The sequence below is a fragment of the Pleurodeles waltl genome, chromosome 8 (assembly GCF_031143425.1).
Source record: "Pleurodeles waltl isolate 20211129_DDA chromosome 8, aPleWal1.hap1.20221129, whole genome shotgun sequence".
Taxonomy (NCBI): domain Eukaryota; kingdom Metazoa; phylum Chordata; class Amphibia; order Caudata; family Salamandridae; genus Pleurodeles; species Pleurodeles waltl.
Genome location: NC_090447.1, coordinates 110,418,425 through 110,436,898, shown reverse-complemented (window position 1 = coordinate 110,436,898; position 18,474 = coordinate 110,418,425). Strand labels below are relative to the sequence as shown.

General features: G+C 42.6%; 1 protein-coding gene across 4 annotated transcripts in view; it reads right to left on the bottom strand.

Annotated features, from left to right (window-relative positions):
* The window catches only part of FCHSD2 (FCH and double SH3 domains 2), a 441,879-nt gene that overhangs the window by 180,831 nt on the left and 242,574 nt on the right, over positions 1 to 18,474 (bottom strand). For all 4 annotated transcript variants that reach the window (XM_069203852.1, XM_069203850.1, XM_069203849.1 and 1 more), the window contains exons 7-8: positions 11,252 to 11,306; positions 782 to 910 (exon numbers count right to left, since the gene is read on the bottom strand). In XM_069203852.1, coding sequence (XP_069059953.1) covers positions 782 to 910; positions 11,252 to 11,306 — 184 coding nt within the window. The remainder of the gene's footprint in view (positions 1 to 781; positions 911 to 11,251; positions 11,307 to 18,474) is intronic.

Sequence of the window (18,474 nt, the reverse complement as noted above, 5' to 3'; positions counted from 1 at the left end):
ATCACTTAGTATCATTCCAGATTCTTTGTCACATAAAACCAAATACCAGACCTACACATAATGAGGCGTAAAATTAGTGAAATGCAAGGCTGCCAGCATTGGAAACAATCACTTATGTGGTTGCATGGAGAAAACCAGACTGCAGCACAACTCAATGTAACACAAACTGATTAAGAAAGGACAAGTAAACACAAGACATGCACACATAGTAAGTGCAGGCATGTGACTCTCACATCAGCAACCTATAGATCTGGCACATTTTCCAGTCCCGCCCACGAGTTGGCTATGTTCCCATACAATGATAATTAAGGGACCTGCAAAAAATGTATGAATGCTTTCACAATCCTAGAACAAAACAGATGAAGGACAATCTTAAATCTATCATATCCTAAGTATCTTGGAAAACTAGTCTGTACCTCCTTGTCAATAACCATCAAACATGAAATTATGATCATATACGTATTGCATATTCCTACAAAGTTTAAAAATACAATTATCAAGGTGTAGCAACCATAAATCAAAGCTACAGGGACCATCCACAAGTGAGACAGATTACTAGGGGGAAATGTGAGGGAAGAACAGAGACATTTAAGTCGTTCTCAAGGCAAAAAAGTACAATAAATATCATTAACAACAAAAGTTCAACAATTCTTGATGGTATGGTGTAGCGCACTGGGTTAATAGTATTAGTCAAGATAAAACACAGTCAACCATTTAAAATAGAACTCAAATGAAAATGTATTATGCCAAGTTAAAAGATGTAACATGGGAGTAAACTTACCTTCATTATGTTGACCAGGTCTGTTTGATAGTAGCGGTCTTGGTGCGCGTTGGCCGCCGCCAGTGTCAGGAGATAGTCGTTCCTGGCGTGAGTGGCTTTTGAATTGCACTCCGACCGTCGCGCTTTTAACTGCATTTATAAAACAAAGAAAAAAACACTTGTACACTTCAGAGTGAGACTTTAAATTCTTAAAAATCAAAATCATGGAAAACTAACATCGATTTGTCATTGCTACCAAACATTCTCCTTTTACAACAGATTGAGACTTTTACAACGAAACGGTGCAACTGGGTATAACAGAAAATGTTTTTTTGCATGGAAGTGAAACCTGTACACGGCAGAATTCACATCTGACATATTCATCACTGGCTCATGATTTTAAGTCACCAATGAAGATCCGTCAACTACACACACCTAACTTTCCATGGAATTTGTTCACTTGTTAGTTCCTGTAAGATTAGTAGGTATTTTCAAGAGAGGTGGAAAGTAGTCAGGGGAATGTCATGCCAGTGAGCTGGCCAAGCACACAGTCACATACTCCTCATGCATTACCCACACTCCTCTGCAAATGAAATCTTATTGAATGATCCATATCAAAGTTCAGGCGAAATTATAAAGAAAGTGCATCAATATTCTCTAAGACATATAATGAAAAATCTCTAAAGGAAAAAAGATAATTCAAAAGCAAGATTTCTTAATGCACAAATGTATGGCCTTAGATAAGCATGCCTTACTCATTAAGTAGAATCCACAAATGCTGAAAGAAGGAAAACAAGTGTACCTGAATATATTTGCAGAATACTAGGACACTGCCTGTGAACCTCACAAAATGTATAAATCAGACAAGAATAGACCAAAATTCATCTGCACGCCACTGTATTAAAACATTACGAAGTGTGTTAACTGTGAATAATGTGTGGCATGTAAAGCTATGTGTTCATACACAAGGATAACAACGGGGAGGGGCGATTAAAATGGTAAAAGGATTATGGAGATTGCCAATTGGAATTCTTGTACTAATGAAGAAAATACCATAGGTACATCAGAAACAGAGGCTACATATTGGCATAGAGGAGTGCAAATGGTGGTAGGTGGCGTCAACTAATACATTTTGAAACTTCTCTAGAAATTGAAAGAACCTTAATTGAATCAACACATTTTACATAAGTCTGATATTAATCCTCCTGGGCAATAGAAGGAAACAAAATGAAACAGAGATTTCTACATCTAAAATCCATAGTGGCGGTGCTTAATTTGAGCCTGTGATTTAGGTGGGGCCCACCAGCATTTTGGTCTACCAGCACTTTTCTTCATCAGACCTTCTCCGGAGCAAGTCAGGGGAAATACAGAGTGAGAGAAAGCAGGGTGGGGAAATACCATGAAAGAGTGAACTAATAGTGTCAATAACAGATAGTGTCTAGTGATGGATTATATTAGGAATGAATATTAATTTTAACATCAGATCGTTCTTTGTGCAGAAGAGAGGCTCATTCAGTGATCCCCACCGCGAAACCACTGTTGGCTACTAAGCATATTATCTCTTTTGGATTAAGTCACAAACTTATTAACCTCGTGCACCAACTATATTCAGCTGAAATTACAAAAGAAGCGCACTACTTGTCGCAAGCAATCTTTATTGGGATACATCAATGGAAGGGGTAACTACATTCGGCCTTAGCTGGGTGCATTCCTGAAATTCTGCAGATGCCATCTAAAGCCACAGGACCATCTTAGAATTTAATTCTAATGCCTATCCAGTTTCTGGCTAGTAAACTGAAAAATATGAGGACCATATTGAGGTAATTTTTGTTTGGCCTACAAGCCAAAATACTTTATTGTCCTTAAACTCTACCAGACTGCACGCAAGAGAAATTTTAATTTAAGGGAATAGTATGTCAATTTCTATTCAACACCCTGCAAATCACATTCCCCGCTTTGTTAACATCCACAACTTTAAAAAGGTTTGTGGTCTGCTCACAGGACTGTGCATATGGTTTTTCTGAAAAGGTTTATATCAGTTAACAGCCCTTTCAAAGCCTCCCTCTCATACATCTTGGTTTATTCTGAAATGTGTAGATTACATGTATAGAGGGAAACTGAAAAATCCGAATCACACATATGTGAAGCAGTTGGTTTAGGCCTGCAGCCTTAGAAAGGTTTGGGTTGTCGAACGGAGAGAGATGACTGACGAGAGGGTGAGATTAAAGAGAAGAGAAACAAGACACTGACCGAACAGTGGTCGAAGAGGAGAGGCAGAGGTGAACAGGAGATATGAAAGTCTGGGAGACAGAAAGGAGTGAGTGATGAGAGGAGTAACTGTTAAGAATCTGGTTATGGAGTGAAGTGTGGAGGGAGTAGGGCATTAGAATATACAGGAAAGGGAAATGGTATTGAACACAAAAACAAATTTGGTGTGAGGCACCACTATTCCGCTGCACTGTATGAATGACGTACACCAATTCAAAACAAGCATTGGCAATGCCAATAGGTCTGGCTTTAAATGAATGGTGCATGGTTATTGTGTGAAGCATATTAAGTGAATAGCATGGGAATTAATATGCATTTGTGGGAAAGTAAAGAACTGTAGAATAATATAAGCGCTGCTTAAAATGTCAGGAGACAGTTGCACTGCCAAGCCAGACCGAAAAATCCAGGTAGGTTAATGACTGTCTGCCTCCCATCTGTGCTGCTGTCAGAGAAACACAAACACCATAAATTGCATAGCTGTCTAAGGCACTTTAACAGCATTACAAATTTTATGTGTGCGCCCCTGAATGTTCAAGCTCAGCCAGCTGGATAAACAAAATGATCACAGCTGCGTGGAAGGCAAGCACTTTTTTTGTGGAATCACACAACGTCTGCCCAATCAAAACATGTACTCCTGGGTCCCACCATGTGGGCGGAGCCAAAGCCCATTTCTAGTGCTGTTCAGGCATTTGTCTGGTGACAGCTGTGCTGTCAAGCTAAACGATAAAGATGAGGCTATTCAATGAGGGGTTTAAAGCTGCATACTGTAAAATATTTCTGGAGTGAAAAGTGGTAAAAAATGCTCTGCGAGGGTCATGAACCCTGCTCCAGAACTCGGTGTGTCACCAGAAAGACCCCTATACTTTGCAACATTAGTCTGCTCGTCAGATCAGAGTCCCAGGAGAATTTAGCGCACAAGAAATCAGTCCGGACTTTGGACATTCATCGTAGACATGGCTAGTTTAGAAAAACAGCTTGCTGATAAAAAAAAAAAGACATTACTAAATTGGCTCTATTTTAAACATCAACAGGAAATGCCTGTTTTTCATTAACGGACGCAAAGCCAACCTTTGGAAGCGATAGATTTTTGTGTTGCGGAACAGCTGGCCGCCCAGTACCCCCACAGCTAACTCTTCTGTTCTGGAAAGGACAACCCAAGTCGCGGACACAACTTTAATTGTAAAGATGATCTGTCTCGTATGTTCAGATCCAATACGAACAACATTGCCAGAAAGTCTAGTCACAAATTCCCAGACCTCCCATCACTATTCTCGCTATTCCAGTAACAACGCATTCTGCAATTCACCCAAAAATCAGTGCACTATCCCCCATGGAAGTGCACTCATCAGAACATTTCCCCATGTTTTATTATAGAGGATGGAGGCAGGCTGGGAGGAGTGTTAGGTATTTACTCTAAGCTCCCACACCACAGACCCTATGGATTACTGCTCCCGTCACAGGATTGACCAATTCTTTGGGAAGAACATCCAAGAAGGTCCAACCACCCAGAGCATTGCTGTGCTCAAACGCATCACCTCACGTCAGCTTCTTACCGCTTTTCTCAACTCACAGAACCAGGTGCCCTGCGGTAAGGGCATGCAGGTGCAGACCTATGGAGAGAAAGATCACATGGAGCACAAGTGTGTGCTGCGGTCAACTCACTGACCAAATGCAAGGAGGCGGCCATCGGAGTAAGGAGAACAGCGTGTAACACCTCAAATTAAAATCATGGAAAAGAGTTCAAAATGCACATCTTTTTCCATTGAGATCTCAGTGAACACAAAGAACATGGGCACGTCCATTGCACAGCAAACCTACACATCTATTAGAACTGGCTTCTAACGGGACAGTAAGACAAGCACATGCAGTGATGGGAGCCCTGTGCCCCGGCACCCACTTGTGAAAAGGGGGGACCACTGGTGCGAACACGTTCCCACTGCAGACACACTGCACTTCTAATTTCTTTCAGGATGAATATGAAGTTTCCTTTTGACAATCCATTTCTTAACATGCTAAGCATGGATGCATAACATGCGAAGCATGGATGCATAACATGCGAAGCATGGATGCATAACATGCGAAGCATGGATGCATAACATGCGCAGCATGGATGCATAACATGCGCAGCATGGATGCATAACATGCGCAGCATGGATGCATAACATGCGCAGCATGGATGCACAACATGCGCAGCATGGATGCACAACATGCGCAGCATGGATGCACAACATGCGCAGCATGGATGCACAACATGCTCAGCATGGATGCACAACATGCTCAGCATGGATGCACAACATGCTCAGCATGGATGCGTAACATGCTCAGCATGGAGACGTAACATGCTCAGCATGGAGACGTAACATGCTCAGCATGGAGACGTAACATGCTCAGCATGGAGACGTAACATGCTCAGCATGGAGACGTAACATGCTCAGCATGGAGACGTAACATGCTCAGCATGGAGACGTAACATGCTCAGCATGGAGACGTAACATGCTACGCATGGAGACGTAACATGCTACGCATGGAGACGTAACATGGGTAGCATGGAGACGTAACATGGGTAGCATGGAGACGTAACATGGGTAGCATGGAGACGTAACATGGGTAGCATGGAGACGTAACATGGGTAGCATGGAGACGTAACATGGGTAGCATGGAGACGTAACATGGGTAGCATGGAGATGTAACATGCAAAGCATGGATACAAGTGGGGCTCTAAATCCAACACTGTGTGAGATGCTGTTTCGGCAGCAACTTGAAGTCCATGCTTCCCGCAGACGCTTCCTTCTGCTGCAGCTGAAGGGATTTTAGTTCTATATGAACAAGGTACGAGGGCACAAAATATTTTGGAGCCAGGCAAATGCAGATTAATTTTCACGTCACGATTCTAGACATGACCTGGATGATCACCTCTACTCAAAGAGGCATTGGCAAAGCCAAAAGATCTTGCCTACGATAGAGCTACTGGCTTTGACAATGTGTGTTTTAGCCTTTTGTACACCAATGGGGCTGCTGTTCAGAATGGCTGATGGTTAGTGGTGTTAAGGAGAGTGGAGTGTCGTGGAGGGAGGAGAGTGTCAGGGCATAGAGAGGAGTACTGTGTCGTGGAGTGGCTTAGCAATAAGTGGTCGCTTAGAGTGGTGTGGAGTGGCATAGAGTAACGCAGAGTGACAGAGGGAGCTGCACAGTGTGGAGTGTTGTAGAGTGGCACAGAGCGAGTAGATTGTCAGAGTGGAGCGGCACTTAGTGGAGTATTGTAGTAGAGTGGAATGGCGTACAGTGGAGTACAGTATTGTGAACTGCTGTGACACGGAGTGGCAGATACAGTTCTATAGAGAATCCTAGAGTGAAGAAGAGTGTTGTAGAATAGCACAGAACAGAGTAGAGTGTTGTGGAATGGCACAGGCTGTAGTGGCATAGAGTGGAGTGGCACAAAGTGGAGTTGACTGGCATAGAGTGAAGGGGAGTTGAGTGGTGTTGTGTTCAAGAGTTGAGTCCCGTAGAGTGAAGTAGCATAGAGTAGAGCGGAGTGGAGTGGAATAGAGTGGCATAGACTGGCATGTCAGAGTGGAGCGGCCTATCAGAGTGAGTGGCTTGTCGTAGAGTGCAGTGGTGTAGAGTAGATTGTTTCAGAGTGCAGTAAAGTGGCGTAGAGTAGAGTGATGTGGGGTAGAGTGGAGTGGGCAAGGGTAGAGTGGTGTGGTGTAAAGCACAGTGGCGTAGAGTGCAGTGGTGCAGAGTGCAGTGGTGCAGAGTGGAAGAGTCCCGCACAATGGACTGGTGTACATTGTAGTTGTGTCGAGTAGACTGATGCAGAGTAGAGTGCATTGAGTGTAGTGGCACAGAGTACACTAGTGCAGAGCGCAACAGAACGGAGTAGAGTAGTGCAGAGTAGCATTCAGTTTAGTGGCGGAGTACAGTAGAGTAATGCAGAGTCGAGTGCAGTGGCATAGAGTGCTGTGGTGTAGAGTAGCATAGAGTTTAGCGATGGAGTGTGATGTGTTGCAGAGAAGAGTTTCTTAGAGTGCAGTGATGTGGAGTACAGTGCATTGGGGCAGAATATAGTGGTGCAGAGTAGAATAGAATGGCAGAGTGCAGTGGTGTAAAGTAGAGTGGATAGGTGTATAGTGGAGAAAGACTGGATTGTTTCGGCAAAGAGTGGAGTACTGCCTGGTAGAGTGGAGTGATGCAAGGTAGACTGCAGAGGTGTAGTGGCAAAGTGTAGTGGCAAAATGCAGTGGCGTAGAGTGCAGTGGCACACATTAAATGAGAGTGGAGCGGTACGGAGTGAAATGCATTGGCATACAGTGCAGTGTTGAAAAGTAGAGTGGAGTGGCATAGAGTGGAGAGCATTGGTGCAAAGCTAAGTGGAGTGGCCTAGAATGAGCGGTGTAGAGTGCAGGGGTGCAGATTAACGTGCATTGGCATACAGTAGAGGGTGCAGAGTAGAATAAAAAGGTGTAGGATGGACTGGTGCAGAGTAGAATACAGCGGCATGGAGTTGCTTAAAGTGGACAGTGCATGGTGTGGTAGTGCACTAGCAATAGAGACAACACATTTTCAGTTGCAATGACCATTACATTTGCACAGCGCACAAATGATAATGTGTTGAAATGGCGTCACCTAGTGTACTGATTTGTTTTGATCGAATTACTATATTGGTTTCCACCACACTTCCCAATTACAAAAAATAAACTTCATTTGTGCTTTCCTAATTCTGATATATTCAGAATTATTTTCACAGTTAATTTACAGACATTTTAATTTTGTTGTGGTCTAGAATAAAACCTTTACTTTCCCAGTGCAAGCAAGATTGTCACATAAATCCTCTGACTTTGAAGTGAAAGAAAGAAAAATAACCACCTGGCTCATTTGGAAGACATAATTTGACATTGACCTCTATCTTTGAACGCACAGCAAATGTGACAAGAACAACATTTAAAGACATGTTTACAGAAAGCAAGGACTAGTGGAAAAATACAAGTAGTGATGGTGAACAAGCTTTGCTCCTCTGAAGGGAGGAGAACTTGCCTGGCAGCCTGAAACAAATAAAGCCAGCAAACAAAGCCATAACAACGAGTTCCAAACCACAAAGCCAGTGGAAGCAATGGGTGGAATAGATTCCCAGGGAAGCTTTCAGAATGCCTCCGTTAAGTCTTTTCGCAACCTTATTCCGTCTAGTACGCTTCGACCTAAAAAAAAATTTAAAAAATTATCCTGGCTTTCGTTGGACTGAAAACTGAGAGCTAGTCATGCTGCATCGAGCATTCATTGAGGATGAGAGTAAATTTGATGGATGCGCTTAAATGAAATACCTTGGGAAGATTCAACCATTCTAATAATCTGAGAGTACCGTGAAAGGTGAGTTACTCAGTCCCTACCCTAACCCCATGCAGCAAATCCAATTTGACCTACAAAGAAAGACAGTGGAGTAGATCTCATTTGAGTTCACTTTCTCTGTTGCAACATGAAGAACTGAGAAGTGCCAGGGTCCAGTTACTCAGCTCCGGTAGGGAGCGGGGAGAAGGATGGAATAGGTCTGGCTTTTTAGGGTATTCATTCATTATGCATTCTTATAGAACATTACTCTTCCAGGTAAAAATGTGACTCCTACAAAAACAAATGGTATTGAAACATCCCTTCCAAAGAATCTGAACCAACAAACTACAGAAGGGACTTCTCATTAAAAAAAAAGACTACCTGCATGTGTAAAGATCAGAGGATGTGAGAGTAAATGAATAAAGGGTGTGAATTTTCAAATCATGAGGCAATAAACAGTAGAATTTAGAAGACAGTGAGGCAAGGGCCAACAGGAGAATACAGAGAGACCAGTGGAGGAAGTGAGAGGAAGACCACAGAGGGCACAGCAAGGTAGAGGAGGTTAAAGTGAAACAGCAAAAAAAAAGAGTTACATTTTTAAAACAGACGACAAAGGAGAAGTTCATGGAGCCACACTAGATATGGATAAGGGTTGGGGGGGACAACAAAAAATATAGAGAGGCAAAGAACTACACAACAGAAATAGAAGTGGGTAGCTCCCAAACGTCCAATGTTGTTGCTACTCCAGACTGGGAACAAACAATGGCGTTTTACCAACTAGAGTATCTGACTCCCTCGGTCACCTGGGAGGGAGTCCCAAAAAGACAAGACTGACTCAAGAAAGAACTAAGGAGCAGCCTTATGCATTCTGATGTTCTTCTGCATCAAATCTATCTGTGTCCTATGTACAAAAGCATACCACCAGGGTAACCAGGAACTGGGGGTAAACACACGAATTGAGGCAACTGAGTTCCTGCATTAGAAAATAAGTAGAACCAATCAATAAAACAATTAATATAATAACCAGTGGATTAAAACAAGAAAACCAACTGTAAGAGGAAGGGTTTAATAAACAATTGAAAAACTTTAACTACAGTTGAAATGCTCAGTGCTCACGTGGTACATGTAGTGAGTAATAGGAGCAGAAAAAGCGTGAATGAATAGCTCTAATAGAGCCACAAAATACAATATTCTTAACAAAAACCCATGTATATACATTTGCTAATAAGTTCTTGAGATGCTGCCTCCTGGGGCATGTTGGTTCATCATCAGAACTGGGGGATGAGCAGATATCCCATAAAGCAGGATGGCATGACCAGGAGTCATATTAAGAGAATGGAAATGGCCAATTACCAGTCTGTTCCAATACAGCAAGGGATGCACAGACTGTACTCCAAACGAAAGGGGCATCACAGCTTGTCATCCAATGGGAACTCGGGAATTAGTGGGCCAACAGCAGTAGCCTCACCAAAGGCACGGAAGACAACAAGGGCACTCTGTTCTCTATTGGAAAGGCCTGCCCAGTAGGGTCCGGCACAGAGAGAACGGCTACTGAAAGACGGTCTCCGTGAAAGAGCGGAATGAGACGAAACTCCCTGGCATCCAGCTGAGCGAGACCACCGTCACCCGGTTCCTACTGGACAGACCTTCCCAATAGACAACAGCATGACCATGTTGTCATCATTACCACTGGTGAGGCTTACTAAGGTTGGCGCATAAATTCCTGCGCTCACCACCACCATCAATGACCCTTCATTTACTTTGAAACCCTTTACCCCTTACCCTTAGAGCTTGAAGTATACTTGTTTTCTTTCTTGTAATTTTAAATTAAATGTTGTATTGATTGGTTCTACTTATTTCCTAGTACAAGAATCACTGTTGCCTTAATTAATGAATCTTAGTTTATCCATGCTTCTGGGATTTTTTTCTGCCACCAAATAATTTTTAGTAATGAATCAAGGTACTGAAAATCTCATGGTGGCAGAGATTCATAAATGCTGCAGGACAGGTGACGTAAGTCACATGTACCAGATCTGGAACAAACAAAATGTGGTCTCCAGGCCAAAAGAAGACATCTTAAGGCCAATAGAATCCATATAACTTGAAGAATTTCTCCATTATCTTCTGCTGAGAAGAGAATGAAGGCATGAAAGCAAAAGTCAATCAATCTAACAGAAGAGAATCTCACAGGAACCAGTTTCTCATGTACACAGGAGCCTGTTTCTCATGTACTAAGGCACACGTATCAAATCCTGGATGGACATTTCGGCTTATAAAAGCACAAGATTTTTCTTTATCCAGTGCAAGCTCCTGAAAATTATTTTTGTATGATGCTTCTCTGATTTAACAAACGATATTTATAGACATGAAATGAACTGCTGTAAAAAATGATTTGCACTATGTAACGTGTTAACTATCACATACATGGCATGCACTGCTGTTTCATCTTTTCAAGATTGTAAGATTTTGAGAAAAGTATTTTTAGAAAATCGTGTAGGACACCCTCTGAGTTCAAGTGTTTGCTTTATAGATGTCTGTGCTATCTGCACTTCTCAAGTTCAAATTCCCCTTTGGTCATCTATTTCTCTTATCCTTCCAAAGATGGCAAATGCACCACTAAAGTGGTAACTGAGGTACCTGTGCATGTACAAGAAGGAGAGGTCACTTCTAACACAAAATGTACTACACAAAAAATGTATTCTTCATTTTAGATGACGGAAATCCTTAGTGGGAGTTTAATGTATGGAAAATATACAATCAATTGCGGGCCAAATTCACTGTGAAAGAAGGGCCATAATTCTTTCAGAATGTATGCAACTGCCACAACACTTCTTAGTAAAATAATGCAGAAAATACACAACGAGTTCGATCCATAACATTTGGAAAAGTTCAAAAACCTACCTTGACATTGGCCTTCTGTAAACTTATTCTTGATTGAAATAGGCTGAGTTTAGATCTGTAAAAAAACAGCAGAAACATTGTAATATTTTTTATTTCATGAGAAATTGGGAGATCAGTTCTTATGTTATTTTACAGGAAACAATTCAATTGAATGCCCTGAAAAGAACCGGAATACAATGGAGAAACAAGCATTGACACACCCAATAGATCTGTCCGTGGCAAACTTGGTGTGCCGGTTATTTCTTTTATCTGCATGGATACAAGACCAAAACGAAATAACCAAAAAAGAAAACATTCCATTGCCTAAAAAAGGTGCCCATATGCCTGCAATAACAATTTTAAATAAAAAGTAACAATTGCATATATTTTTAATAGAACATTAAAAGTGATTCAGGTACTAATATTAATGCATACCTAAGAAAATACAATTCTTATGACTATGCTGTTGGCATTGACAAACTCAAAGACATAGCTTATAAAACCAAATACACCTACATAAATAAAAAAAAGATAAATAATGGAAAGAAAAAAAAAAAACAGATAGGTGAAAGCACTGACCCACCAGCCCTGGCAGGGAAGTGCCCTTTTACGTGGGTGTACACATGCAACCCACAGAACCAGAGAGTCAGTGGCCCCATGCTGTATGCCAAGGTGACCGGCAGCAAAATGTGAATGACAACTGAACAGACTGGCCGGGCTGACCCAAGGCCCACCTATATTTGTATATAGGTATTTATTTTTTACCTACGAGACAGCTAAATGTTAAACTTAAAAATTATGGAAGTTTCGCAATACCGTGCTGAACGGACAACATATGGTGTAAATGCAACGCAGCCCACACAAACCAGACAAATCCTATTTGGGACAGACGTACACCCAGCGATGATGTAGCACAATTTTGGGAAACAGCACTAACATTTTGAGAGGGGAATCCCAGCAACATATAGGATTCCACCTTTAGTTGCATCCCCTTTCCAAGTCTGCAAAAACCTAAAGATTGGCTATAATCCGCTCAAAAAAGCAAAGCCCATTTAAAAATTAGATACAGGCATCACCTTACTAGTTACTGATGGGCGGCTAAACTTTCCATGGCAAACGCTCTGGTCGAAAGCATTTAAGTTTTCACTTCTACTCTTCCCCAGTTTTAGAAATAAAATAATTATACAAAACTCAAACTTTCAAAATATACATTGGTCTTTGGAAAGGGGAGAACGTGACTCATCACAGGCCCCCTCTCCACTCCAAAAGCAAGTGAGGTACACACTACCAGGGGTAAGGGACTAAGGAGACACTCCACTGTGGAGAGAAGGACATTTGAAAGTAAATTCTGCACTTATTTCAAGTGAGTATGCGAAAAAAACAACTAATTTGAACCAGACATACTTTGAAGGTATTTTACAGTACATTAAAATAAATACAATTAAGTCTTGTTTCAAATTTTTAGTTAGGTGATTTTTTTTCCTTTAATATATTCTATTTTTGAAAGTTTTTCCACTGTAAAGAAAAATGTACCATTTGATAAAACATAATAAAGGCCGAGCTACACGCTTCCACTACTACTGGCTACACGAAGAGAACTAATTTCTATTACCTAAGGGAGCCACAAAAATAAGCTCCAACCAGGAAAAGACACAATCCGACTCCCAGCCCTCGGAGATGCATGCCACATCATTTTCACCTAAAGCATGAATGTGGCGGACAAGTCCCATAATACTTTATCTCAGCTTCCCACAACTGCATTACATTTGCACCGACAAGTCATTACATGTATGGAGTTCCACAGAACCCCAGAGTCAAAGCTAATGGCCTGATTAAACTAAAACTTTAGTGTAATGTGCTTTTGCTCCCAATTACTGGGATCATGCACAAAATGAAACCCATCGATTGCATCTCAAGCACATTTAACCTTGCAACGACTTGCATTTCAACTAGTTATCCTGCTTAAGGTGTGAACTATGCTTCTGACAGGCTATCTCTAGAGTAGCATTTGAGCCTTGGCTCAATTATAAATTCAGGAACCAATCAACAAACATTTTTCGGAAAGTCGTCCACTGGGCCATACATACATTAAATATAACTTCACAATGTTACATATGGCCAAAAATTGCACAAACATACAGATAACAAATACAATCAAATTTGGACACAAAACCCCAATAAAAACTTTAACAACCAGCATCACTTCATAAATACATCATTAAAAACGTGGCGCACGGGACCACAACAGACCGCACATAACAGATTGTATTCTGTGCAGATACTCTTAGGAAGCAAGCTGACATCAGTGGCCTACAGCCGCACTACAATACTTCAAAGGGGCATAGTTCTGTGCACAATACATCAAATGTATTGAATTTTATTAAAGCATTCAGAACTGCTCTTTGGTGCCACTTATGCTTATCACAAACTTCACACAAACTCTGAGTGAGTTTTTACAAGGGTAGCTATTTACTATTTACAACCAGAAAAAGCAGCTTATAAAACTTTGAACTTCGAATTACAATTCCTTCCTAGAAAGTCTGTTATCCACGAACAAAACATTTTTATCATGGATACCTCCCAGTAGAAGATCCTGCCAGACCATCAGTGGCGTTACCTTGCCTCTGAAGGCTTTTAGAAGAGGGATTAAAGAGGTCTGACACACTAAATGCTGAACTTTAAAACCCCATTCCTAATCGCCATGCCCTTCTTATTTAGTGACATGAGACAGTGCACACCTCGCTCCAAGGAGTAGGGCCGCAATTTACAGAGACCATTCTTAGAACAGCAAACTTAAGGTGTTGTACACACAGCAGTCTGGAGCGAGCTTGTAGTCGTGTGTGTGGGTGTATGTGTGTTTGTGTATATGGTGTCCTGCTGAAGCAAAATGACAGAAAACTGAACGTGATGGGGGAAAAGAACATGCAAGAATAGTATGGCACCATACTTTTTTCATACCTTATTTCACAATTACGTAGCTACGTCACATCCCACATGATTACAATTCGAGACGCATAGTGATGAAGTGGCTGGCACCACATCGCTCAGTGTCTGGGCAAGCACTGAAGCTGGGATCCGCCCATACTAATCAATATTGTTGTTGAAACAAAGAACACTACTGATGTAGTAACGTGGCCTGACAGCAAGTCTGCTTGTTTTTCATGTATTTTTCTACTCACGCCTCCCTTTCACTCACACTTTCAATGTCACCTGTATCACCAGGCTTGGGTCACTGATGACCTCTCGAATATCAACTTTCACCATGATCCTGCTGGTCGTCTCCCACAGCCTTACAATTCTCAGGCCTGCAATTTGCATACTTCCCACGCCTCTCTACAAACACCTCCCTTGGCTCTTCCGGCTGGCTCATGGTCTCTGTGGCTTTCGCCCCTGGTGTTTTGTTCCAGGTACAACCAGGCCATGATTAAATTCCTCAATCTCAGTCCTCAAGTCTACAGCTTCCAATTAACAAAATCAGCACCACAGGTGTGGTGATCTTAGCTTCAAGGCACAATGGGATCTGGATTTCAGCCTCCAACTATTGGTTCTGATCACATCATCCACTTCAGTCAATACTTAACGCATGACATGACTGCACGCAGCACTCGGACCAATCTCTGTAGTCTGTGCCTGCCGCGCTCCAGCTGCACTCAGCCACTCTCACCATCAGCACAAATGTACTCCTCCGATAGGTTAACCACGTCCACTCAGCACGGATAATTTCCTGGTTGAAAGACGTAACCATCCTTTGCTCAGTTTTTTAACATCTTTTCAGTGCTGACGAAGGAGTTTTTTTTTTTTTTAATTTTTTTTTTTAACAATGGTCATATTTAGGGTAGAGTTTGAAAGGGATGCCTAGAAAGCATATGCATATAGAAAACGTATGCATATAAAATAAATAGAAACATTATTTCATGTCTCCTTATAGATGGAAGGACTGTTAGCAGTGATATCCAGACTCCATTATTTAGGTCCTAGAGGATGTTCTGTGCTTGTGGCAAATTGTGTGCTTGTGGGCTGGGAATGAAAGGAATGGAGTCATAGTTGTTAAAATAGGCGTCACTGAAGATTTGATGTGATACAGAAGATTGAGTAGAAGTAATCTCTGCTGGGAATGTTGGTGTTTTTATTGACCTCTAATGTGCCCAGCGCTGTGTTTGTAGGGTATTGTTGAATGATGGCATCAGGAAAACTCTGAAAAAACTTCGCACTTGTATAGCGCACTACTCACCGGTTAGGGTCTCAAGGCGCTGTACGCACACCACTGTGGAACCCCTCCTGGCTTTTCCCTGTGAGGCGCCCACTCCTGGGCACCCCCAGGGTGAAGCAAGGCATCCAAGCTCTGTCAGGGCCCTTGTGGAGATTAACCAAGCTATTGCCCAGAGTTACAGAGTGGGACCCATTAATTAGATTAGGCATTGAGGTGAGAATTATCAGGTCCAAGGGAATTGAGCCCAAGACCCGCTGAGGCGGGAATTGAACCCTGGTCCCGGGCCAGATCTCTGCATCAGGGTCTGCCGCTCTAACCACTGTGCCATACTTCTCCACAAGGCTCACACTGGTACAGCAAGGCATGAACAGGAGTATATCTGAATGGAAAGTGCAGGACCAAGTCACCGTAGTAGGCAGCCAGGGTGTTTTTAAACCTGGGGCACAGACTGCACCGTCAGATCAGATACCCGAGTGATTTTGTCAGTACTGGAGGACCCCTTCCTCGCAAGGCTGGTCCTCTCTTCGAAGTGTGAAAGTTATGGCCTCCAAGTAGACTCTCTTGAGATGGACAGAGGTGTGACCACCATGGAGTGTATAGTCCTACGGTCTGGAGGGAATACACAGTGCAAACCATCTCCGAAGAGCAGACCGAGATCAACCATAAAGGGCTTGAACTACCTTGTGAAACAACACAGTAACTGGGCCCAGTGAGCTCTTGCAACTTGGGCCATCAGACCCTTGGCCAACTGGAGCATTGCATAAGACGAGTGTCTTCATCAGGCCCTTGGCGTGAGGTAGTGCATCAACCCAGAAGGCTTACCTCATGTGGAACACTCGCAGTCCATCTTGTTACTTTCCCCGTCACCAATCAGAGTTTACCCACTTGCAATCAGGTTTCACAGAGACAGAGCAATCTAGCAATACCTCTCCCAGCTGGGCATTACAGATTCCCCAGACAGCGATATCCTACAGAGTAACAGGTGTGTGCAGTTAAAGTGTTTTCTATTTGTTTCTCACTGGAAGGTAGATGGCAGACCCAAGTACCCCATGAGGAATCATGGGGTAATGTTTGTGAGGAAACGCTTGGTTGACAGTGACCAACAGAAATGAATTACGGTTCTAGGAAACAGTACCCCAAACACAAAATCTTATGAGGGCAGGAATAAAAATCATATAAAACAGAGAAAGGTACTTGAAAACACTAACTTCTCAAAGTTTCTCACAGTGTGAGGCAGATGTAGTATTACAATGTACACAGCTGGGGCCAGACTAGACAGCGCTCCAGAGACTGGTGAGTTAGGATGGCTAGAGGGGAATCACAATATCTTCTGCTAGAAAAAACTCAGTTACTCTGCTAAGACCCAAACCAGGTTACACCCTCCATATGTTTCAGAAGAAGCATGAAAGAAAATGTTCCATCTCACCAAGAGACCGAAAGGGCACCAAACCAGTTACTCCTATCTAACAGATTTATTTGAACATAATTTTCAATTTTGCTTCAAATTGTGCTTACAGTGACAGATATATTCAAAATCTGGACTGCTGTTTGCTCATTAAGAAACAGTTCCTCTGCAACACCCCAGGAAGCAAACTTTCCAAGATTTCCGTCTGCCTCGTTGGCTTCCAGACACCCCTGTACAAACCACAGGAAGTGCCTCAGAAGCCATCACAGCTGCAGGTAATTATTGAACCAAGCATTTCGAGGGCCATGGCTTTCCATGGAACGGTGATCTTTTCCCCATCCAATTATGTTTGCGCACAAAAAACATGTGGCAATCAGGAGAAAAGCGTACAACGACTTAATATTCAACATCTGGATCATGTTTATTGCTTTCTATTTATCAACATCTCGTTTTAATCAAGCACGTATTTTTCACCACCTGCTCAGACATATCTGCACAGAAAGGACCGGGTGGCTAGGACAGAGAGGGGGTAGGTGGCCAGTTGCCCGGTATAGATCCCAAAGGAAAAAAGATCTGCCCGCCCACACGAAGTCAATTACAAGAGTCTGCCGGGAAGGTTCCTAAATATCTTGGATGGGACAATAAACTGACTCAAGCCCCATTAAGGGATAGCGCAGCTCTGGAAGCGGTGCGAGCAACACAGGTGGGGTGGGAGGGCTGTAGGTGGGATAAGACAGGAGCCAGCAAACTGAGGGACTTGCGGCAGGAGGGTCAGTTGATTCAATGGGGAGACCTTAGGGAGGAATACCAGATAAGAGAGACTGAGTTCTTCATGTACCTCCAGAACCATGCTACTGGGAATTTGAGCGAAGTTACCATTGACCTCCCAAGATAGATCAGTGAAAGTATAACCAAAGTATATTGAATATTGTCCTCGTGGTTGAAAGATGGGGCAGAGCCAAGAGGTATTCTAAGCAGACCTGGTGCCAGTTCCTTTAGGTGGAAGAGAGGAGCATTTAAGATGATGTTAGAAATGGGGTCTTTGGTTGGCAGTCAGGTTACTCCCTGTCCAAGCAAGGACCCTCACTGTAATCAGGGTAAAAGAGAATCACCCTCAGCTAACCCCTGCTTATCCCCTTGGTAGCTTGGCACAAGCAGTAGGCTTAACTTCAGAGTAACAGGTGTAAAGTATTTCTACCAACACACACAGTAACTTAATGAAAACACTACAAAATGACAACACGGGTTTAGAAAAATAGGAAATATTTATCTAAACAAAACAAGACCAAAACGATAAAAATCCACAATACACAAGTCAAGTTATCCCTAAAAATGCAAAAAGAGTATTCATGTAATTTTAAACACACACTAACACTGTTAGTGTGAAAATGTACCTTGGGCCTGTCAAAAATAACCCAGCTCGGGCGAGTGTGCGTCAAAAAGGGCTAGCGATGCGTTCATTTCACTCACCAGCGAGACCTTGCGTCGTGTCTCCTTTCATCGGATCGGTGTGCATCGTTTCTTCTCTCCTCAGGAGAGCGATGCATGGATCCGGTCAGCACTCCCGGGTCCGGGCAGGCCTTGCGTCGTTTTTACACACCCAGCGGTGTGTGCGTCGGAAATCCAGCC